This window comes from Pelophylax lessonae (genome assembly GCF_965119305.1).
Source record: "Pelophylax lessonae genome assembly, chromosome: 2".
Taxonomy (NCBI): domain Eukaryota; kingdom Metazoa; phylum Chordata; class Amphibia; order Anura; family Ranidae; genus Pelophylax; species Pelophylax lessonae.
This window is the reverse complement of record NC_138769.1, coordinates 137845745-137870830: the sequence shown is the minus strand read 5'-3', so window position 1 is coordinate 137870830 and position 25086 is coordinate 137845745. Positions and strand designations below refer to the sequence as shown.

The 25086-nt window shown below is 40.5% G+C and overlaps 2 protein-coding genes across 3 annotated transcripts in view; one reads left to right on the top strand and one right to left on the bottom strand.

Moving 5' to 3' along the window:
- The window catches only part of PIMREG (PICALM interacting mitotic regulator), a 61490-nt gene extending 56215 nt beyond the window's left edge, over positions 1 to 5275 (top strand). The window contains exon 5 of the mRNA XM_082244760.1: positions 5023 to 5275. Coding sequence (XP_082100886.1) covers positions 5023 to 5185 — 163 coding nt within the window. The 3' untranslated portion in view covers positions 5186 to 5275. The remainder of the gene's footprint in view (positions 1 to 5022) is intronic.
- The window catches only part of PITPNM3 (PITPNM family member 3), a 1035839-nt gene that overhangs the window by 163300 nt on the left and 847453 nt on the right, over positions 1 to 25086 (bottom strand). The window contains exons 18-19 of one of the 2 annotated variants that reach the window (XR_014224928.1): positions 24450 to 24578; positions 22978 to 23729 (exon numbers count right to left, since the gene is read on the bottom strand). Coding sequence is in view for 1 of the 2 variants with exons in the window: in XM_082245801.1 (XP_082101927.1) it covers positions 23421 to 23729; positions 24450 to 24578 (438 nt within the window). In the remaining variant the exon portion in view is untranslated. Of the gene's footprint in view, positions 1 to 22813; positions 23730 to 24449; positions 24579 to 25086 lie in introns of those variants that run through there. The other variant, XM_082245801.1, reaches the window with a different exon arrangement.

Here is a 25086-nt window from a genome sequence, read left to right as displayed (position 1 = left end):
TACTGTTACGTTTTTTTTTTTTTTTTTATTCATTAAAGTCTAATCATTGCGTTTGAAAGACTGCTGCGCAAATACAGTGTGACATAAAATATTACAACAATCGCCATTTTATTCTGTAGGGTCTCTGCTAAAAAAATATATAAAATGTTTGGGGGTTCTAAGTACTTTTCTAGCAAAAAAAAAACTGATTTTAACTTGCAAACAGCAAGTGTCAGAAAAAGATCCAGTCTTTAAGAGGTTAAACTTCCTTTCTCCCTGGCAGAGGGAAGGAAAAGATACAAATGTAATCATTTTTGTTTATAGTTAGGAGACTTAATGCTGAAAGGTGTTAGCTGAGTGAGTGAATGAGTCATCCAGCTCACTGAAATGTATCAATTCACAAGTCAGGCAGACTTGACAGAGAAACTCGGTATTTTAAAAATGCCACAATAACAATACCGTGGCTATGCAATACCGCGATATATCGAATTACCGAAAACCGGCATATGTCTAGGCTCAGCTAGTGAGGATGATTCCTCTGCTCCGCTAGCCATACTTAAATAGGCACTGGCGGATGCACTGTGTCAGTGCGTGAAACTTTAAGGAATGGAGGTTGCGGCTAATCCTGCATCGGAGGCACCGGTTCCTTTTGGCACCACCAGGCCCTTCAAAGCCGCGAGAGTGTTCCTCTTTCCGCTTACCTTGATAACATTGTCACAAACAGTGGGGTGGTCCAAAATGCAAGGCATTTTATGCTTGTGGTATCCTTATGAGGATTTAAAGGTCCCACCTGTAGTGGATTTGCCGGTTTCCAGGTGAAATTTAGCTACCTTCAACCTTGTTGAGGAGTCCCCGACCTTTCCACGTCCAGCTAATAAGATGCTCTGGCCCACCATATGTGCGCTGTGACCGGTTCGGCAATTAGGCCAATAATTATTGGTGCCCTGGTGTTGCAAACTCTAACCGAGTGGGCTAAGCTTTTACGCCGGGACCTGGAGGGAGAATAGCTTCCCCCTGTCTTTGCGGAGCTGGTGTACTGGTTGGTCCAGGAGCTACAGTTTGTCTGTGGTGCCTCTTTGGATGTGTCTCCTTTTTGATTTTCTAGGCTGTTTGTATCAGCAGTGGTCCTTCTGCGTATTGTCTGGCTGCAATGCTGGTCTGCGGACCAGACTTTGAAGAAGGCCCTTTCGGATCTCCCTCTTGTAGGGGGTCGGCTGTTTGGAGCTTCCTTGGATGACATCGTTCAGGGTCTCACAGGGGGAAGAGTACTCTTCTTCCTCAGTCTACCAAGGGCAAGGAGGGCTGTCGTAGACGTGGGCCATTCTCCTCTGCTTCTAAACTGCCTCTTCGTCTCTCAGGATAACAAGATTAGGGATCAAAAGTCAGGGCCTCCACCAGAGGTTCCAAGAGTATCTGGTCTGGCAAGCCAGGAGCAGGCTCTTCCAGACCTGCAGACAAGGCTGCGTCTGCATGAAGGGGCGCCCTCACCTGTATCTGGAGTGGGGGGACGTCTTCACTGGTTTCCAGATCCATGGACCTCCCTGATACAGGTCAAGTGGGTCTAGGAAGTTATTCGGTCTGGCTACAAGATCGAGTTCGGTCTTGCCCTTCAGAAAGGTTTTTTTTTTTTTTTCCCTTCCAACCTGCACTTGTCCCCAGATCCCTTTACGGGGTCTCTTGCAGTGCAAGATTTGTTATTTCAAGGGGTGATTGTTCCAGTTCCGACTTCGGAACATTTTTCAAGCTTTTTTCTACTCAAACCTCTTTACAGTCCCCAGGAAGGAAGGCAAGGTACGTTCAATTCTTGACTTCAAGGCACTAAGCTGCTTTGTGCGAGTACAGAAGTTCCGCATGGAGTTCGTTCACATGGTAGTGGCATCCCTACATCAGGGGGATTTCTTCTTCCTTCTTTCAACATCAAGGACGCCTACCTGCACATTCTAATATGTGCTGGTCGCCTGTGTTTCCTTCGTTTTGCCGTGGACGGGGAGCATTGTCTGGAGTGTTAGCCCCAGTGCTGGTATTATGAGTCAGCGGGGGATCGCACTACTGGGGTACCTGGATGATCTTCTGCAAGCGGAGTCTGACTGCTCTGATGGACTACTGGAGATTGCTCTGGGAACGCTTAAGGGAGTTCAGTGGGATCCTGAACGTTCAGGAGTCTGCTTTTGGTTCTGTCCAAAAATAATGGCCTATTGGAGTCTGACTCTGGACTCTTGCAGACATTGCAGAAGGCAGTTCAGCTTCTGTTGCTCAGCAGATGGTCATCACTCCGGGCTTGCATGCACATGCTGGGCATGATGGTGTTCACCCTCAAGGCAGTCTGTTTCACACAAGATCTCTGCTAAAGAGATTCTGGTCAAATAGGTCAAGGATCCACGGCCAGTTGGCTTTGCTCTCTGGCACTTTGACAGGGAAAATCCTTCTCCTCCTGTACTGGACGGTTGTCAACACAGATGCCAGCCTGTCCGGTTGAGGAGGCGTCCTCAGCACAGACAAGCTCAGGGGGTCTGGAATCTGGCAGAGCCCAGACTGTTGATAAGTATACTGGAACTCTTGAGTGATCACACTTTGTCTGGCTCATTGGACAATTCAGGGGTGTCCAATACAAATGAATTCAGACAATGCCATGGCCGTGGTCTGCCAATGGCCAAGGGGGCACAAGAAGTGTCCTGGTGGCTCAGTAAGTAGCCGGCATTCTAAGGTGGGCTGACTGATTTGTTCCAGCCCTCTCAAACTTCTGCCACGACTGTGCAGGAATCAGGCAGGAGGGATTCCGGTCATTCTAGTGGCTCCTAACTGATCTCGCCGGTCTTGGTGTCCAAACTGGTACAGCTGGTCACCAATGCTCCTTGGGGACTTCTCTCAGGGAGGATCTGCTGTCCCAAGGACCAATCTTCCATCCTGCTTTACAGTCGCTGGTTTTAACGGCTTAGCTGTTGAATGTCAGGTGCTAAAGAGTGGAGGTTTGTTTGAATCGGTGATTCCTACGCTATTAAAAGCTTGGAAATCTGCCACTAGGAAGATCTACATTGCGTGCTCTAAGTCTCATGGGGTTCATCCTCGCTCCTTCTCGGTGGATTGGATCTAACCTTCCTTCGATGGGGGGAGGGGGGGGGGGTTGAACACAAATTGGCCTTGAGTGACATCAAGGGCCAGGTATCGGGTTTTGGCAGTATTATTCCAACGACCTTTGGCCACACACTCCCTGGTGCGAACCTTTTTTCTTCAGGGTGTCCAACATGTGGTTCTATCAGTGCGGGTTCCGTTGCCGCCCTGGAATCCTAATGTGGTGCTTTCAGCTCTACTGAAGCGTCACTTTGAAAATATTCGGGAGGTTTCCCTGCTTAAGTTGCCTCAGAATGTGGCCTTCTTTGGCTATCATCTCTGCATGCAGGGTTTGGGAACTGGCGGCGTTATCCTGTCTTTCATCTTATGGTGCTTCACAAGGATAAGGTGGTGCTTTGCCTCTGTCAATCATTCCTTCCTAAGGTGGTCTCTGACTGTCATTTGAATGAAGACATTGTGTTGCCTTCTCAGGCCTAGGCAGGTTTGCAAGGCGGCCACCTGGTCTTTGGTGCACACTTTCACAAAGTTCTATAAAGTGGATGTGTTGGCATCTGCGGATGTTTCTTTTGGCTGCAAGGTTTTGCAGGCTGCTGTGTAGAGGACCTGGTCCTCTTTGAGGGTGTAATGTGTTTTTTTTTTTTTTCAGGTGGGCTCCAGTTTTGGTTGAGCTCCTGGTTAGCTATAGTTTCGTTTTGGGAATTTATTTTTTGCTGTTCCCACCCTTCATGTTTAACACTGCTTTGGGACGCCCAATGGTTAAGAAGATCAGGATCTGCGTCTGTCAATGAAAGAAAGAGAAAATTAGATTTTTTTACTTACCGTAAAAATCCATTTTTCTGTTTGTTTGACAGACACAGCAACCACCCCTCTGTGTAGTTGTAATTCTTCTGACACTGCTTGTAACAAACTGAGTACCTATAGCAGGGAGAGGGAGTATACCCCCTGCCCGTAGGCGTAAACGTAGAAAACAAGAGAAGGGCGCACCGACCTAGTGCAATATCTTAAGACATTTATTGGAAAATGAAAAGACATGATGCCGTACATTGTACTCAAATGTATGCTGAAAGTATGCATATAAAAACTCCTTTTGCAATCAGGAGACCTCCAGGACAAGGATGCTTTTCAGTAAAGCAGGAGGGCTGGAAGGCATCCGTGGTGATGGGGCTGACACATTTCAAGGGAGAACCCTCTTCATCAGAACCCTTGAAACGTCCCTTGAAACCAGTCAGCTCCATCACCACGGAAGCCTTCCAGTCATCCTGGACATGTCTCTTAATTTTCCAATAAATGTCTTGTGATATTGTACTAGGTCGATGTGCCCTTCTCTTGTTTTCTATGTTTTCAGGCCATATGGCTACCCATCGTCCTGAGAAGGCAGCAGCAAGAGCCTAGATGCCAGCAATACAACCGTCCCTTTAACTTGGCACTCGAGTGCAGGAGATTTTACTTGTTTTTTGCCCATAAGCATAGCCAGACTTTTTTTTTTCTGCCTAGTGTCCTACGTCTGTAGGGGGCAGTATAACCCAAGGGTTAAGAAGATCAAGAGCAGTGTCCGTCAATGAATATCAGAGAAATGGATTTTATGGTAAGTCAAAAATCCAATTTTTCTGCATCCTTAAATGGACATACTTGTATAACAAAGTATACGTATCTGTTAAATATTAGCCTAATCTCCCAAATGAGGAGGTGTCCTTGGAAGCTAGGCATGTTCAGTCCCCTCCAACAAGGTGTATCATGTTTTTTGCTTTGCAAATACAGTGCTTATGAGTCTAATCCCTTTTCATATTTAAGTTTGCTTGGAAAACCTCTGTATTCTTACAAAATATGCAGCATAGTGGGTGCTTTTAAAATGACATGGAATTTGGAGAAACCACCTTTAAAGAAACGTGCAAAAAAACTTATCTAAAACTGAATTTTTTTATTTTAGTGCAGGTCATTGAAATCCTATTTAAAAAAATGTGTTTTTGTCCTTAGAAAAGAAGCAATTTTGAATTATCACAGTTTAATGGCCAAAAATCTGCATTGTGCCCGCCGTTCTCGGATGTCTTGGAGAAGAAGTACCCGGCGACTTCAGCATACAATTGAAGGCTGGACTGAGATGGCTTTGACCAGTATTGGCAACATTGGTGCGCGCTGACATTGTGCTACAGAGAGTGTGTAACCAGTTTTGTGGGTCTTTATATAAATGTGTGTCCATATATACTGTATATGTTGTATGACTGTTACTAACACTTTCATATTATGCAGTCACAAGAGTTATGCTTTGACTCAGGTTATGACACGGCAGCAGAGCACCTTTTTAGTGCTTACTACCTATTTGTACTCTATATTTTAAGCGTAGAAGGTACCTTTTTTTTTCTTCATTTTTTGATACACACTGTATAAGCAACTCTTTATCAATATTAAGGAAGTCTGTTTTTAGCATGGCATTACAGCAGCTAACAAAGTGGGTAATGGGTTTATTGTGTGTATAAAAACAATATTTGCTATTGTCCTCATGTACAGACCTAAACCGAGCAGCCAAAACTTTGCTTAAGTTTTAATTGTGGTTTGTGTCCCCAGTACATGATTTTTCTTCATTACTTGTCTGAGTGGGGTCACAGACCACCATAAAACTTGAGAGAAGTATTAACTCTTCGCAAAACTGAAAAAAAAAAAAATGCCTCCCTGAATATTTTTTTTTTTTTTTTTGCGTGACTATTGTAGTTTCTTATCTTGAAATACTGCCAGTTCTGGCCCTTCCTGTTTTGGGCTGACAACACTAATCCACTGCCTTACAATTAGCAGCATTGTTGTTGTCATTTCAAGCAAGCTGCTTGAATTGTATGTTGGGCTGCCTTTCTGATGAGCAGCCCTGTGACAACCAGTGCTCTTATTTGTTTAATATAATTGTATTGAGTCTGATGCCAGATATACTGAAAGTAGTTTAAAAGTGGCAAAGACTAACACTTAAAAGCACTCCTGCCTGACTGCTCTTGGCCTCTTGCACATGATACTCCTGTTTGAGCAGCTACTTTTTCAAACGTCTCCTTTTTATTTTTTGTATGTATTTGCGCGCATTTTCTTTTAAACCACAATACGTTTTTTTTTTCTTGTTACCCATTTAGGCCCCTTTCACACTTGGGCGATTTGTCCTACAACTTTGGACTGCAAAGTCACATGACAAGTCGTACCCCATGGTTTCCAATGATTACCCTTCATATCTGTGTGTCTTCAAAGTAGTCCCTGCACTACTTTGGTCAGATTTTGATGCGACTTAAGGTCCAAATACCTCAAGATTACACAGGTATTGCTTCAAGTCGCACAACGTTCAGATCGCACACGTATGAAAGGGGCCTTACTTATAATCAAAACTCAGCAACAAATAAGTCGGAAGGCTAGTTAATAACCCATGTCTTCATTTAGAAGGTGGGTGCCCTGTCTGGAGGATACGGTTATTCTATACCATACTTTGGCATGCATTATCTTCATGAGTTTGTCTGCAGCTCAACCCTCTGTGTTTGTTGGCAACAGTCGCCACTGCTGTCTGGTTACAGAAGGAGGCATGTACTGATACTGACAAAAATATGAAGTCTGCCATTGCTGACCTCCCATTATTTATGACTACAATACTCACTGACTTGGAATAAGTATGCAGCTTGTAGAGTTGGAACTTTGGATCTGCATATTTAGCTGCTAATGCACAGAGAATTATTAGGATAGCCAGGCAACAGCATTCTTCTATCCTCCCTGTTGGCAAGCTGCCAGCGTTAGACCGGCAGCGCTGTGCAATTCAGCAAACCCCCCTCCCAGTCTAGGTTCTTCTAGAAATAATATAAGTTTCAGTTACAAATATTAGAACTGGAAATACATTCAGATTTTTTTAAACAAATGCATAGCTGGCTAAAAGGGTGTTCTCTTCTTTTTTTCCCTCATATCTGCTGGTGCTCCGCTTTAAATGATATAGTAGGTACAATAATTCTTGTATTGCTTTAAAATGTACAATTATGAAATAAGACGAGTGCCTTTTCAATGTAAGCAAATCTCCCATTTTGTGCTGTAGCCACAGAAGTGACTTTTGTCTTTGTAGAGCAGGGAGATGCGAAGGGCTTCCTCTTTTTTGTTTGATAGGTTTTAGACAAAAAGCAAGTAAGCTTTGACAGAGTATACTTTGATGTCATATACGTGTTTATTTTTAACACTAGCTATGAAGGAAATATTTTGCACCTTTTTTGTATTCTTTGGTATCTTTATAAGTGAATTATACTGCTTATTATAAAATTCAATTTTATAAAAAAAAAGTTTCTTTATTTTCATTTGTGTGGTTTATCAGTAAAAAAATATTTTCAGATCCTCAGAGTTCTTTGCCATGAGGTGCCATGGTGAACTTCCAGTGGTCAGTATGAGAGAGAGAGAGCGATAACACCAAATTTAATACACCTGCTCCCCATTCACACCTGAGACCTTGTAACACTAACGAGTCACATGACTTTGGGGAGGGAAAATGGCTAATTGGCCCCAATTGGGACATTTTCACTTAGGGGTGTACTCACTTTTGTTGCCAGTGGTTTAGACCATGTCTGTGTTGAGTTACCGTATTTTGAGGGGACAGCTAATTTTTACTGTTATACAAGCTGTACACTCAATACAATTTTTACAAAAATTTGAGGGGTGTACTCACTTTTGTGAGATACTTTCGATTAATATACAGCCAACAGTTAATCCCTATGAATGGCTCAAGTGGTAAAAGGTAAAAAAAGTTATCCCTGCAGTGTAAAAGAAAAGTGTCCACAGAATCTTCTGCCATGGCCCAAGATGTGGCAGCTGTTTGGCCAACTTGCTATGTTCCCAAGTAATTTTAATTTAGTGGACAAAAAAATGTATTCATCAAACAATGGTCCACCAGTCTCTGATGTGTGCCAGGGGGTGTGACAGGATGACCCCTGTTCGCAGCGGGATGGTCAGTCCCATACCAGTGGGGTGTACCTGTGCCCTTCTGTAACAGAGGAGAGCTTTCTGCTGTAAATCAGTAGGGATATGATTCAAATGTAAAAAAAAAAAAAGGCAAAATCATTTGGTAAGATTTTATTTACTTAAAAACAAATAACATCAAAAATTATACTGATTGTAAAAATCGTACATCTTTGTTTTAGAAATTTATACTAAATTTTACATATTTTTCTTGTAATTTACAAGGCATCCATATGAAATATAAACCATCTGTCACCAGGAATAACACATTTTCTTTATTGGCATTTTTAAAACTAGACGTATAGTTAAAACTTTAAATCCCGAAAGCAGTCTGTCATTTATTTTCAACTGGAATTTATACACCAAGTAAACATTGTATTTGTCACAGATAGAAAAATAAAATAACTTGTTTCAGAGGAGGGGAGGTCATGAGTCTGCTGTGGAATCGAAACTGATTTTAGCCATAAGGTATGTAATCCTTAGGAATGAACTTCTTTGCGTTTTTTTTTTTTTTTCCCAGATTTTATTTAGGTTCAATTGGTGCAAAAAATGCTTCTGATTATTCTGTGAATTGATATCTACTGTGTTCTCTGCCTATGCTGCACTGTTATCAGTTTGCATTGTTTCTAGTTGTCTCTGCAAGCTACAGAACCCTTCTCATCAATATTATGGAGAAAGAGTGGCTCCCACTGCTGTCAATCAAGAGAGGGGGGCGGGGCTGCGTTGTGGCTCCGTGCCTGAATGGACACCGGGAACCGTGACTTGGCTCAGGTGCCCCTATAGCAAGTGGCTTGCTGTGGAGGCACGCAATAGGAGGGAGGGGCCAGGAGCATAGAAGAGGAACCAGATAGGAGGATCCGGGCCGCGTTCTGTGCCAAACCACTGCACAGAGCAGGTAAGTATACCGTTTTTTTTTTTTTTTTTTTTTTTTTTTTTTTAAACGAGACTTTACAATCACTTTGAGGCTCCTTTTTACACTTGTGCGACCTAAAAGTAGTGCAATTTTTGCCACGATTTTAACTGGACTTGAAGGAATGCCTGTGTAATTTTGAGGTCTATGGACTTCAAAATGCTTTAAAGTTGGACCAAAGTAGTGCAGGGACTACTTTGAAGTCGTTGCGACTTGAATTCGCACAGATATGAAAGGTACTCATTGGAAATCATGGAGTACGACTTGTTATGAGACTTTGCAGGACAAGTCGCACAAGTTTAAAAGGGGCCTAAATGCATTTTAAGATTTGTGCGTTTTAATTGGGGAGAAACACAGCCAAACTATACAAATGTCAAATAACCGCAATGAACAATCTGGTTTATTTATTTTTTGTATCATTACTGTAGGGGCCTGCTAGCAAATTTAGAACAAGTGGGTGGTTTTTAATACCCAGTGCTGTGTGTGAAAATATGTAAAATAAAAGAATTTCTATAATAAATATTATACACACTTACTGTGTGTGTATATGTATCATTATGGTGCTCCCTCTATCCAAACCTCCACTGTGTGAAGGCAAATTTTATAAGTGTCATTTTTAGTAGTTGCAGTTCTCACGCTATTATAAGACAAAGTGTAGCGCAAATAGATGTGTAGAGAAAATTTATCAGCACCAATGATTAAACAAGCACCAAAGTCCCTTCTAATAAAACATCCTGATCCAGCTGGTCAGTGCAGGAAAAAAGGGGGAAATGAGAGCTCCAGGTGACACATCCCCTTTACCAATGGCAACCCATCGCTCCCACCTCATCCACAGACCCCTGTGTTACCAGTGGGTCATGCACGCTTTCCCCTGTCAATGGGGTCATAAGATATTCAACAGCAGTAACTTCAAGATCCTGTCAAGCAGAAAAGGGTATCCGGACTTCCCAGGCAGCCGCTCGTGCATAAAAAGATATAAAGGACAACTAATTGCTCTCCGCTTAATAATAAAATCAACGTTTTTATTTAATAAAACTCACATGGAATTCCTCTTGAAAGACCGCATGTTGACAACAAAACCAGCAAGCGGCCAGGCAGGATAGCAGAGGGTGACATGTCGCGCTGTAACTCCACCTCCCATATGCGTTACGTCCTACGGGACTTTGTTCACGTATGGGAGGCGGAGTTGCAGCGCGACGTGTTTCCCACTGCTATCCTTGCTTGCCGGTTTTATTATCTACATGCAAAAAAATTGGATAGTATTGGCGCTAAAAGGTAGTGCTGTGGGGGTACACAGGCTCTGAGTGCTATCCTACTTGATTTCCAGGGATGCTATGAAGAATGGAAAAATTGCTGAGTGTTGTGTACACTCACATGGTGCATACTTTGAAGGAAACAATGTTCCATTGTAACATTCTGGATCCACCTCAGTTGTAGACTTCTATTGCAACTTTCTTGTTCCATGACAGTGACCCACAAGGAGATCAAGGCAAATTGCATTATCAGAAGGGTGTCAGAAATTGAAGCCCCTATTTTTTCTTAGAAAATGTTAATCTAGCATAGTACTTTCATTCCAGGTTACTAGCTGCATCTATGAACTGGTCACTAAGCATGCTATCGTTTTATATTAATTATAAATGTAGGCTGCACAGTTCTTCCCAAAATCCAGACTCATGACACCTCTGTATAAACACAGTGCTATATAACTCTCAATACCAACTAACTGGAGATATTGAGAACATGCCACACACAAAACAAGAATACTTTGGTCAAGCAATAGGATACCTTTTCTGGTGCCAAACACATAGGCAACATATCATCAACACTGTAATTCAATCACTTTGTTTAGAAGATGTGGGTAGAAGTTTTGCTGATAAATCCTTGACATACAGAGTATAAAACAATTTTTTAAAATCCCGTCAAACACTAAAGTCATATTACAGAAACTGGGTTACCATCAGGTAAGCTTTTCAGGTTTTGGTTGCACAATCTTACGTCTGGTCAATATCTCGAAATGAAAGGCAGCCTATATGCGACACAAGTTCAGACTGTTGCACAATCATAGAGTGTAGCCCTGAGCTACCATGTAATTTACGGTTTTGAATGTTAGGATGATGCTTACAGATTTACTTGGTTGATCATGAGTAATTTTTTTATAGAAGCATTCTAATATGGTTTTTAATGAATATACCATTTGCGAGTTTACATATTTTTAAAGGCTCAAGTTTTTCTCCCATTACTCCAAAATGAAAGCTTTATAGAAAGTCAACACTTTTTTTTTTTTTTCCCCCCCATATCTGACCTTCAGTATTGATGCAAGCTGCACTGATAAGGAAGGCAGAAATTCAATGCAGAGATTATTTTAACTGATCTGACTGCAACATGTTAAAATCTGGAATACCACATTTTGAAAGTCATCCATAGCTTTACTCTACCCTTTTGAATAAGCATCATAAGGTATGTGTTTAAAATGTATTGTGTCTAATCTATCTGTGATATACTAGTGTAGATATACCGTATATTCCATACTATTATAGCTTGTTGAGAAGCAATGTCCACTAGATGGCAGTAGAACTGTACCAAATTCTATTTGAATCTAGCTGGGCCAATGTGAGTGTTCAGCGTGCACATAACACAACATGCTGAATACACATTTCTTAAGGAAACGTACTGAAAATGCAAAACCAAATATGCTGTTGATAATCAGCAAAAAAAATGGCAAGGCCTCCATTTAAAAACTCCCAAAGGATGAAGTGCGAAGTCGCATTTCAGCCTCACGTTTCCTAATTTGGATCATTCTAAACTGTTTAGGGATGTGATCTGACTGATTGCTATTACGTCAGGGCCAGTTTATTTAGAATGATGATTAACTGATTTCCATTCTGCTCCTCCCTTCTCCACTCTAAATTATTCTTAAGTTTCATAAAAAAATTGAAAAGGAAATGTGCATCTCTAAAAGGAAAGTCGATTAGTAAAAACAAATGCAAAATGGGGCAAAAGAAAAGTTTCCGGAGAGTTTATCTTCTGTTAGTGAAAATAATCTTAAAGCGGAGTTCCACCCTGGGAATACTTTTTTAATAAAAATACCCCCGGGACAGTCAGGGCTAGTACATTCCACAATGGATAGCCTCTGATCTGTCCCGGGTTGCACTTACCTTTTAGAAGAAATACTTACCTTGAAAAAGTATTGTCCAGCGCTGCCACCTCAGGTGTGGGCAGCTTGAAGCCAGCGCGATCCTCTTCTGCGTCCTCTTCCGTCTTCTTCGGTCCCACGATGCACTGCACCGGCCCCGCCGTCACTTTCGGTGCCGCAGCGTCATCCCTGCACAGCTTCTGGGCATGCCCAGAAGCTGTTTAGCAAGGTATGACGGTGCCTGCACCGACTGACGTCGGTGCTGTTGCAGGCGCATTGATTCCTGAGAGCGATGACGTTCGGCTCCCAGGAATCGTTGCAAGCCAGGAAGTGACGAATCGCCGTGGCCGCCGAGGGGAGGAAGAGGAAGTAAGGTAAGTATATTTTCTTCTAAACCAGGTAAGTAAAAAAAAAAAAAAAATTGCGATTATCCATTTGTTTTTCAGGTGACCCCGGGCATGAAGATGGAGGTAAGTATAAATTTAGGGTGGAACTCCACTTTAAAGTAAAAATCTCCAGGAAGGGAAAGAAAAAGTTTATGCAAAAGTTCAAATAGCTACCTGAACATGAGGTGCTGACTTTCAGAGCCACTGCAGCCGCAGGTTATTTAGCATCTTACACTCCAGGCACACATGCCTTGTCCCCTTCTACATCACTGTAGTGACATAGCATGCAGTGGGGGACCAGACACCTGCCATGGCAGAAAGTGTCAGATGTCGAAGATTGTTCAGCTGCTGTAACTACAAGGGAGCAAAGATAAATCAGCACCCACCAGATAGGTATTGCCAATCTTAAACCCCTTGTCGCCACCTCCCAGTTTTAGCACCCTCTTAAAGGGTCACCAGTAGGCAGTTACAAGGGGTTACGGTTAGTAATACCTGTCCAGTGACTCAAATCTTTGCTCTTTTGCAGAGCTACAGCAACTGAAAGATCTTCAGCATAAGACATGTTATGCCATGACAGGTGCCCACTAACATGGTTGCTGTGTTTAGATAAATAAGTGCAGCGCTTAATGTGATAAATGAAACACCACATACACAAAAAACATGATCATGGAATCACATATACATATGGTAACCTTGACAGTCCCATAGGATGTTGTATGTAATACATACAATGAAGCGACTGAAATAAAAATATTGTGACATCAATTAAAGTCCCATAAAAAATAGTAGGAAAACCATTAACAGTGCCAAAAAGTGAAGGAATGATCCAGCTCAGGAAAAAGGTGGTAGAAGTATATTCAGATCCCGTCACCAGATGGAACAAATAAAATGGGCACTCACTGGATAGTATGGACCTATAATGTCATATGACATACAGGTCAAACAGGCTTCACAGATAAGCTCTTAGATTCCTTCTTGGGATGACCTTGGATGTTATTCCGGGCCCTAGGATCTCCCTGTAGACCATTTGCCTTGACTGTATTGCTGCTTTACCATTGGATGTCTGTAAGTGCACACCTGCTTTTTAATACATTTCCTTTTAAGCAGTTTTACACTATGCCTTTTCTTTTGGCTTTTATGTGTTATGGTGAATGAGGGATTCACTCTTCCTCCTCCCCACTCATTGTGAGCCCGGAATAACATCCAAGGTCATCCTGAGCCCGGAATAACATCCAAGGTCATCCTAAGGAGGAATCTAAGCACTTATCTGTGAAGCCTGTTTGACCTGTATGTCATATGACATTATAGGGCCATACTATCCGGTGAGCGCCCATTTTATTGGTTCCATCTGGTGACGGATCTGAATATACTTCTACCACCTTTTTCCTGAGCTGGATCATTCCTTCACTTTTTGGGACTGTTTATGGTTGTCCTACTATTTTTTATGGGACTTTAATTGATGTCACAATATTTTTATTTCATTCGCTTCATTGTATGTATTACATACAACATCCTATGGCACTGTCAAGGTTACCATATGTATATGTGATTTCACGATGTTTTTTGTGTATGTGGTGTTTCATTTATCACATTTAGCGCTGCACTTATTATTTATTTATTTTTGCAATTTTTATTTTCAGTTGTTTAGGGCTGGCAGCTCTGTCTTTATTTAGTTAGGGCGATATCACACTTTCTTTTTCCCCCCATGATTGCTGTGATTGACTGACACGGGAGCCCTTCAGTGAGTTGGGAGCATACAGTAAGTGCACTTGCTGCACAGGACCTTGGAGTCCCATGGACACATAGTTGCTATGGCTGGACGTTAAGGTGCCACCACCTATATGCGTTCACGTCATTAGGAACGAATTAAGAACTAGGCTTTTTTTTATTAAATTTGCTCCCTATTCTATTGCGTGCGGTGCTCTTCACTGTGTGGACCAGCTTCAAGCTACAAACCCTTTCCGCTATGGCTGAGCTACACATTCACAGTACTTAGTGGCTATTTTCGGGATAATGGCTGTGCAGATTGGAATGGGGCTGGATAGGGGCTAATGGTAGAAAATTCGTTGGATGGTACTTGGGAAATATCATTTTTAAGTATAGTCATACAAAGGCCTCACACACACACACAGGCAACTGTATGTGAAATGGCAATCTGTACAAAACATTTGTTTGCATAGTAATGGCAAAGCTTCAAGCAGCCTTATTGAAACCTTTAATGCAATCTTCAGTTTCAATATGGAGATGTTAAACATAGCATACAATACAAAGCCTACTTTGAAGCCTGCTAGCACCTTGTCTAAAGTGACAGCACCACCATTAAGGCTTTACAAAGCCTTAGGCCTAATTCACACAGGCATACTACAGTTTAGTACACCTGTGTGGATGTGACTGTGCAGCCTTTTTAAAGCTGATCTAAAAAAAAAGAAAAACTATTTAGGCTTGCAACCAGGAGCAGAAAAACACATGACTGCATGTAAAACACAACATGCATTTGCATGCACTACCAATACCTTCTATGACAGGCATGTCCAACCTGCGGCCCGGGGGCTGCATGTCGCCCGGAGCCGCAGGCAATGCGGCCCACTGCCCCCTGCCATTTTTTTTTGCTGGGGAGGAAAGAAGCCAAGACGGGGGCACGGCCACAGCGGCTTCCATCCAACTGTAGGCAGAGGCTGCCGTGGAGGGGGGGCAAGCACTGCCGGCTTACAAACAGAGCGAGTTCTCTTGCTTTCCCGGCGACCGCTGTCATACGAAACCCTGCCTCCTGGACCAACTCCTATAATAGACAGCACATTGGTGATGTCTATCATAGGAGCCAGTCCAGGTGGCAGGACTTTGTATGACAGCGGTAGGCGGGAGTTCCCTGCTCTGTGTAGTTCAGCGGCTCTCCTCTCTCTTCATTGCAGACTGTATTGGATGGACACGCTCTGGTGAGGCTGCATTGGATGGGCATGCACTGATCAGGCTGCATTGGATGGGCATGCACTGGTGAGGCTGCATTGGATGGGCCCTGATCAGGCTGCATTGGATGGGCATGCACTAGGCTGCAAGTGCCGTGGGATTTTCGGCTGCTGCGGGAGACTTAGGATGTCTGCAGTCAGTGACCGAGCCGCTGCTTTCTGTATAGTTCTGGCTGTCACAGGCGGAGTGATAGGAAATGCACTCCATCTGTAAAAGGAGCCATAAAGGAAGCAATGGCTCTGCTCTCTACTGCAGCCGCTGCTTTCTCCAGCAGTACCCGCATAACCAGCAGTCCCCGCCAGTAGTTTGCAAAATAAGTAGAAAAGGTATGTGCATTAGCGTGTGTAAATTGTTGCAAATTTTTTTTTAATAATTAGTTGTGTTTTGTCATATGTCATGTCCTTGTTCATACATGTATGAATAAGGACATTACATTTTCTGGCTGCCAAAGTCATATGTGCTAGGGGTGCCCCCAGCACATAACTGTAAATATCCCAGCATGTGCAGTGTTTCTGACTCCTCCCACCATCACCACGTCATATCACTGGTCATGTGGTCATGGTGGTTAGAGTGTTCCTTTTAATATCTCTCGGAATCCGTATACAGAGGTTTACTACTTCTATTTCATTTGATCATACCCTAGTTGTGTTAAATTAGTACTGGGGGAGGGGGTGCGGCAGCACAGGAAGGGCACGGCGACGTTTAATTATTTAAATACCTTAACTATAGTATATATTTTATATGCGGCCCGAGAAAATTTCTCTACATTCAATGTGGCCCAGAGAAGCCAAAAGGTTGGACACCCATGTTCTATGAGCTATAAAACACATGAAAAGTGGCCAAAACCAAAAACAGACCTGAGCTATTTTCCAAAAAAAGCACTGCAGTACACAAATGTAAACATGCTCTAATATATTATTATTAAACTGTGATATGATGTGGCTGTGCATCCCAAATAACATGACTTAGACTGCCTGCACAGGGATGCGCACAACACCGGAGTTTCCCCGTGCAGCTCTATGTTGTAGAACGAGGCCTTACAGGGTGCCTTTTTTTTGGGGACACAGTGACTAACCTGCATAAATGTAGAGGTTGCCGCTGCTGACGACCTTCTGAAGTTACTAGTTTTCTGGCTTTTCATGGACTATTTTGAGCACGTGCCTACTTATTCATGAAATAGTGTGTAATTTACACCTTGAGGATTTTTCACATGCTGGCCCCAAGCAGCGGCAGCCAATAGCATACATTTACGCTATATGCATATAAAATGTTGGCATTAATGAAATCTGCATATAGTGTGCGGGCACGTTTTTATGCAGAATCTTGCTGTCCACAAAATCCTCTCTAGAGACTTGCGCTCCGTGTACATGAGGCCTTAAACTTTTGGCTCAACAGGAGATCAAAAGGAGAGCTCAGCAAGGAAAACCGACATGTATTATACATCAGAAAGTGTGCACTGATATTGCCTGGTTTATTGAAATATAAAGTGACAGTAGAAATTTTCATAGAAAAACTCTCTATAATATATGTCTACAAATACATCATGCTGGGCTGAATTCTGCTTAGTACAAATATAGCAGAACATGAAAAATTGCACCCAAGGAAGCATTATAAGTAAGCAAACCTGTCAAACAATATTTGAAGAAAAATATAGGGGAAAAAACGGTAAAATATAAACTGTAAAATGCAAAAATAGGTCCTAAGACATAATGTTTCCTTAATAATTAGCCTTTTTTTCCAATGTTTGCCATTGTGCTTCTCTGAATACAGTTTTCTTGTAGCAGATGTATGATCGAAATGTAAAATCCTTTATTAATTTCCGCATTATATTTTTAATTATTTCTAGCCTACTCCTATTAAATTTGAAGGCTCTTAATGTTTGTAAACCAACTTTGTGAAGATCCCTATACATTTACCTCTTTGAATTCTGTGACGCATAATCACTATGCCCTGTGAGTAGGCACTGATGTGTCACACGTGTCATAGAACCTGCCTTCTGAACTACAGAGGTGCTGAGAGGAGGAGTTTCAGGAGGCGGAGTCAGTACAGGAACCACTTCTTGCAGGCAGTATATAGTACCCTTTAAAATTGAAAGTAAACCACAGAGAAGAAAAATGCTGATTTTATAAAATAAAAATCTATATATATATATATATATATATATATATATATATATATATATATATATATATATATATATATATATATATATATATATATATATATATATATATATATATATATATATATATATAATTTTTTTTTTTTTTTTTTTTTTTTTAACCTCTTACAATGTTTCCTACCTGGGGCTCTTGCAGTAACATCACTTCAGTTTTTCAGGCAGTCAATGCTAAGCAATTAGCAGCTGCATCAGTCCATTTCTCGTGCTCCCATTGGCCGTTGAGCTGCAGATTAAGCCTATAAAAAGGCGGCAGCTGAAGTATTTACAGCAGGCTGACAATGATGCTGTTAATTGTGTTTTAATATGTGCAGCAAATGGCTTTAAATCCCATTTGTCATCAAAAGCCATGTTATCAACAGAAACAAAACAAAAGTAGATAGAGCCTGTTCACATTTGTGTACTGCAGTGCTTTTTTGAAAATAGCTCAGATCTGGGTTTTTCGTGTGTTTTTAAGGCTCATGAAAGCCAACGGTAGTGCATGAAAATGCATGTATGTTGCGTTTTGCATGCATTTTTCATGTTTTGTTTTTTTTTTCTGCTCCTGGTTACAAGCCTAAATAGTAAAAAAGGTGTGAACCTAACCTAACTGGCAGGATCTCCAAGTAAAGTGCTTTGCAAGTAAAAAAATTATTTAAGTAAAACTGTATACAGTAAGGAATACTACCAAAAATGTCAATTTTAGTTTAGATAGAGTAGGGAGGATTATAACCTTTTGTCAGGTGTATCTTGCAGCTTGTGTTCCCACTGGAGACATTTCTCCTTTCTCTCTCAGCTGGTGACTGGTGCCACCTGCAACAGGAAGAGAAGTGAACACAGACAGCAATAAAGATATGTTTACTAGTGGAGCAGAAAAGGTTTAGGCCACTACCAGTTTTTCTTTTTTTTTTTTTTTTAATGATCTCAATGCATCTGTCCTATTGTAGTGCCATTGATCATGGTTAAATGGCAGCCCAATGCACTGTACCTCCGCTTATCACAAGTCAAATAGGGTGTGGTTGAGAAAAAAAAAAGTTGTAGGTATTTATTGGCTTTTTGAAGTGCGTCACTTTATGTATAGACTGCCTTGATGCAAAGCACACCACACTTGACTGTACAAGTCTTAATAGGTCCTTAGAAAAAGTGGAAGGAACTGGTAACATCAGAATGATGAAAATTGCACCACTTTATTAAATATGCAATGCACATATATAAGGCCTGACGTGTGAATTTTTGAACCTAAATCAAAACTGCCTTTTAGTAAATAGGACACCTTTTACCTTTACCTGATGGCAACCCAGTGCACAGAGTGCTTTTTTGCACAATAAGAAACTGTATATAATTTAAGTGTGTGGCATTAGCCATGCTCTATAGTAGACGTCTAACACCTATATCTTTTATATAGATAACATATCTAACAGGACAAAGCCAACCAAACAACTATTAAAGAGTAAGCATATGTATAGACTACCAACTGCTCTAATAGCCTTTGCTTAAAAGAACACAAGTGTTTTTACGAAACTTGTAAATATATATACACACTGCCTTTGTGTTGAGTAGGATTTTTTATGTGCCCTAGGCAGAATTTAGTCCAAATGTCCCAAAAGTGCCTATAATGCCCCGTACACACGTGCAGATTATCTGCAGACTTTTGTCTGCAGACTTACCAAAACCATATAATATGGAGGTCAAACCTAAACACTTTCAATTTGTATGCAATCCGGCAGGCCCTTGCACTACATAGAAAAGGTAAGTCTGCAGACAAAAGTCTGCAGATAATCTGCATGTGTGTATGGGGCATAAGGCTCTCAAGTCTCTTTATAAAAGACCTCTCAGGATGCAAAAGATCACGTTGGCATATGAAACCAATGCCAATGGATATTTACCTGGTCTTTTGGATATTTAACACTACCCTGCTCTTTCTCTTATCATACAAGAGGCACTAAGAGGTTTTGTGGTTTAATGAATGAAAGCCGGTTATTTTATGTTAAAAATGAGAGGTAATTGAAGGCTTTTTAAAAATATTATGCAAAAAGTTTGTAGAGTAAATCCTAGCAACTGACTAAAAATACCTGTTCCAATCAGAGCATTTCCTACAATAATAAGGTAACGTGGGCCACCAGATCTTTACCAGTGGGAGCTGGACTCCTTGGGATACTTTATGGGTTCAAGGTTTACTTTGGCTTGCCATTGTAAGCTCAAGAAACACTTTGGAAATGTAGCAGCAAATAAATCCTATATGAGTAATAAACTATTTTTAGTTAACTTGCTACAAATCTTGACACAGGGCTGCTGGTAACCAAGGTACTCATGCTATACTTATGATTAGGGGACCCACATCAGGTGATGCATAGTAATCGTTAGATTTTTATAAGGGGAAACTGTTGGCTGAATGTGTCAATACAATCATAACTATTATTTCAGTACAATTGGATGGAAGTTGGGAGTATTCAGCTTGAATCAGTGTAGTGCAGTCAAGTACTGGGCTTATGTCCATGGCACTTTATCACACATTCTATCCCTCCTGTACTACTGTAACATCTATGGCAGGGTCAACAAAGATTAGCTGGAGGTGTTTGTACTGTTTGAGCCCTAATCCTAGGAGTTTCCCTTTCACTATATACATATAGTGTCAATAAGAGATGAAAATCGATCTGGGAGCCTTGGCAACTAGTGACAGATCTCCCTTAAACCCCGTTGCTGGGAGAGGCGATAGGGGGTGGGCTACCACCCTACTGTTTCAGGTTGTCAACTTCCACGGGGCCCAGGAGTGACAGATCAAATCTTCAAAACCCTCCCCCCCTTTCCTGTTTTTTTTTTTCCTCTTTTCTTTTCTCCTATTCTCTTCTTCTATTTCTTTCCCTTTCCTCCACAACTTTAAAATCTGTAACACCTGCCCTTTTTGGGATGAAGGCTGCTATAGGTAACTAAATACGCTCTCCCTATAGTACTATAGGACTGCTATGCGCTTTGTTCTCTATGATGTATGTCTTCACTCTTTGGAATTTCGAGTTTTTGAAACAATATTGACTGCCTATCTGCAGCTAGCAGATCTGGATAATTCCTGTTTTTGAAGCACGTATGGTAGAGCTGTTTATATTAGTTTTTTTTTTTTTTTTTTTTTAATTTATGTCTTAACATATCTGGTTTGCTTTTATCTTTTATTTCTGTATGTTTTAATATAAACATCAATAAAAACTGTCAATTATAAAAAAAAGAAGAGATCAAAATCCGTTAAACGATTACCTGTGAATTCATGGGGCAGACTGTACCCATAGGCGCTCCCCCTGAAATGAGATCCAGTAAAGCCCCAATTCAGCTCTGTTTCAGATGAGGTAAACATAACTGGGCCCAACCAAACATTGGCTAATCGTGGATTGGTTACTGCACACCACCATTCTTGCTACTAAAATAGCATAAGTGTTTAGAACATATACATCTTACCCACTTTTGATTCTAGATATTTGCAATGAATGTTGTTACTTTATAGTATTTTCCTAGTAAATGAAGGTAAAAGATGGGATGTTTCAATGCACGTAAACATTATGCCCTATTACTGGATACGTTATCAAGGCAAAAGTGAGGCTATGGTCTGCCACTGTGACAAAAAGAAGCTGATGTAATGAAGATACAGATCAGCAAGTAATTGTCTTTTATCAGCTCATACTTGCAATAGCATGCAAGAAATCTAGCCAAGATCACTAGAACCTAAAAAAGGTGTTTTATGTATTTATGTCTCTGAAAGCACCAATGTTATAAGTGCTAAGGGTGGTTTGGGCTCTTTGATAATTAAATGTTGGGGTTTACCAACAAAGAATTATCCTCTCTTGGTTGCTTGTAAAAGCCAACCACACATTAGCATTGACTGATCTAGTGGAAGTCAATGTGTGTAAATGGTGCAGGTTACTTCAAATTTTTATTGTAAGTCTAAATGATATGGTGCAAAGAGATGCTGGGGTCCATCGATGCTCATGTATGGTAACTGTGCATGCCATCCACATACAACCAGCTCTGAAAATGAATGTAACTGGTACCCCATGCCCTAGCATTCAGAACTGGGCATACTATAGATTTGTTCAGAACAAACCGCATCTGATAATTGCACTATTTTACTATGATCATATCACTTTGCTATTAACTGCTGTCTTAATTTGGACATTAGGACAACATTAGGCTTTATATGACCCATTTTGTAATATGTGTGCACAGTGTAGCTAGCTAACATGAAGTATCTGATTAGCTTGATGTATTAAATATTAATATAATACAATTCATGGCTAAACTGGACCATACTTTTAGATTACTGCTAAATGGAATGTTTTAAGTTTTCCTGCTTTTTTATTTAAATTGATCTACAACAAACGATTCTTAGGTAAGGAGTAAAAAATATTTTTTTTTTTCTCTAGTGTATGTAGCATTTTCAGTATTTATCATACATTCCAATAAAAGCAGAAGTTATTAGAAAAAAGCAAAAAAAATAATTAAATAACAATAATGATGTTTCTATTATAACATAGGCAGTATTGAAGCAATTTTTTTTTTTGTATCAGGCGGTCCCTAAATTTAGTGCATAATCTATTTCTGTCAGCTTAATATTGGTCCACAAATAATAGTAGGAAATATTTCTAATACTTTATAATCATGTATCAGTGTACATAAATATAAATAGATTGACTTTTGGCTCATTCCCATGTCAGCAGTGGTTTATTGGATCCAGTGATTTCTTTGGTTTTGTGATATTTAAAACCATTTGGTTTTACTGGAAGTTGGACATTTTAACAGAACCTCAAAGTGAACATGAATAGGGTCGTTTTGTTAGATGATCATCGTGTGTAGGAGAATATAGAGCAGGACAACCTAGCAAACAGCACCTGGACACACACTGCTGTGGTTGTGCATCCCTAGAAACCTCCATATTCCAAATCTCTTTTTTACATTTAACAAACCATTCTGAAGGATGTTGGGAATCTTTAACTACTTTTTTTTTTTTTTTTTTTAGGTCTATTCATAGATTTTATGTTAGACTATAGCAGTAAATATAAAAGCAACCAGACCCTTTCGTTGCTCATGACCTCAATCTGTACCATGGGTAGATTATATATCATGGACAAGACGATACTGGAAACTCTACAAAGTTTCACAAGCAGGAGGTAACTGTAGCCTAGTACTGACAACCAAATGACACAAAGATCAGCCAAGAGCACGATAGGTAGAATGGTTTTCTTTTCTGCTAAGCTTCCACAAACTCTTTCAGAGCTCAGTAACAGAGTGCATGTTATTACATTGGTGAAAAGAAATCGCTTTTGATAACAGAAGAATTACATTTCTATAAAACACTAGCCCACCAACAACATCACTAATAAAGGCTAGAGTCTTAAACTTACAGGAGATATTCTCTAATTTTTGAGAACCGTGTTTATCTGAAAACCAGTGAAATCATTCAAAGGTGACATCAATCATCTGTTCTATCTTATGCCAGTATATTCCAAATCTACATGAAAACAGAAACTAAAAACCAATACGCTGGTAGTGTAACATTCATGATCCAATTGCGTTACAAACTCCACTTCAAATAGTGCTCTTTATTCTTCTTTTCACAAGCTTCAATGTGATCTGTATAGCGGTGCTGCCACTGACAAACATGGTGATATAGGTAAGGGGGTGTATGGAATTCAGAGGAATGTGCCACATTCACAATACATCTCTATTCAGAAAATACATGATGCACCCAAGTCTCTTTCTACTGTCATGTAATCGAGTTGAGGGAAGGATCTTTTTGGAAGCTACCACAGATCCATCATATTGCTGTTTCCACTTTGCACAACTTGTCTGTTCTTCTCCAAGACTTATTTCCACTGTGCTATGTCTTCACTAAGGTGAGGGCTCAAACTTGTGGCCTGCACTTCTCACCCATGAAAGTGGATTTAAATGCCGCTCATGGTCTTTGTCAGACTCTGGTTGGCTCTGTGCTCTTTCTGGTTTGGGGTTGCTGGAAGGTGGTTCCGGCTGCTGAACAGACATAGTTCTCCGGAGGTGATTCCGTTTCCTCAAGAATTCAGGTTGAGTATGTAAGCCAAAACTGCCTTTTCTTAGGATCATTCTGGAATTGTTCTTCTTAGGTCGGGAATGGTGGCTAAATTCCAATGAGGCCAAATGAGCAGCATATCCTTCGCTAACAAACTGACATGGAACATAGATAATATATATATTAGGTCTATTGAAACAAAACTCCAGACTTTATATACACTGAATATACTTCTGTCTATCCAAAGAGTAATATATGCAATAATTTATGTTATGATGAACAAAGTGGGATTTTTCTGACACATTTTCTGTAAATTTGCATGTCATTTTAATAACGTTAAGGTCTGTACACTAAGGGCCTATGTTTAGCTTACTGTAAAGTTGTTTTGAATATATTATTTTTAATTATTACTAGCAATAGTGTGCCATCTTCAGAATTTGCAAGGCTGGGGATATTATGACAAATGTGAGGAAGTGTTTTTAGCAAGGAATGCTGTATGTGGAGGAGAGGCATGCAGAAGGTTTGAGGGAAAGGAGTATGTGCAGAACAGGAGTTCAGGAGAGTAGGACAAATGGCAGCATTTGCAGAAGAGAAGTACAGAAGGTACTGTATGACAGCAGGTGGTATGTGCAAAAGACACATGCAGAGGGTATTACTGTGACCAGTATGTGCAGTAGTGGAGTTCAGAGGGTATGATTTCTGGATTTCTCACTTTTTTAACTGGAAATTTTACATCTACATACAGTACATTTATTCAATTTTTTGGGTGGAGTGATTGTTGCAAGCAATTAGGTTGGGATTTTTTCCCCAGTGCAATGACTGATTGTCAGCTTTCAGCAACTGAACATACTCATCTATGATGATACAATACTTACTTGACACTGAGTCTGATACTTCTTAGCTGCACGTCCAACTATATAGATTTGGGAAGATGACAATCCAAGCACATTGTATACAGAAATGTCTTTCATTGATCCATAGGCTGCACTAATTTTGATGTGACACTGGAAAAAGAAAAATATGGCTTAAAATTTTGTGGTGCTTTTAAGCAACATAATCTTGATTGGAGGGCTGCAGTAATAGAGCTGGATTTGGTTCAAAAGTCAAGATCAACAGAGAGATGCCAAGAATACAGATTATGATATTTTTGCAAAGGTAAGAATAATGAAAATTCAAATAAGCAAAGCAAAATGCAGCCAATGACAGCCTAGGTGACCAACATTTTTTTTCATGGTAAATTTGAAAGCAACCCTGGCTAAATTCAAACACTTAATAAATCTAACATTTCACAAACCACCTTGTGAGAATTGAATAAGGCTTATATAAGGGGGATATTAATAGGCATTGGGACACAAAAGGAAAAGGAGAGAAGGAACCAGTTACTCAGGGAGATACATATATTGGAACAAAGGATTAGATCCAAAGGCATTCCAGACAAGAGAGAGTTGATCGAGAAGAGAGGGGAGTTGATGGCACTTAAAGAGCAGAAGACAAAAAGTGCATTTCATTTAG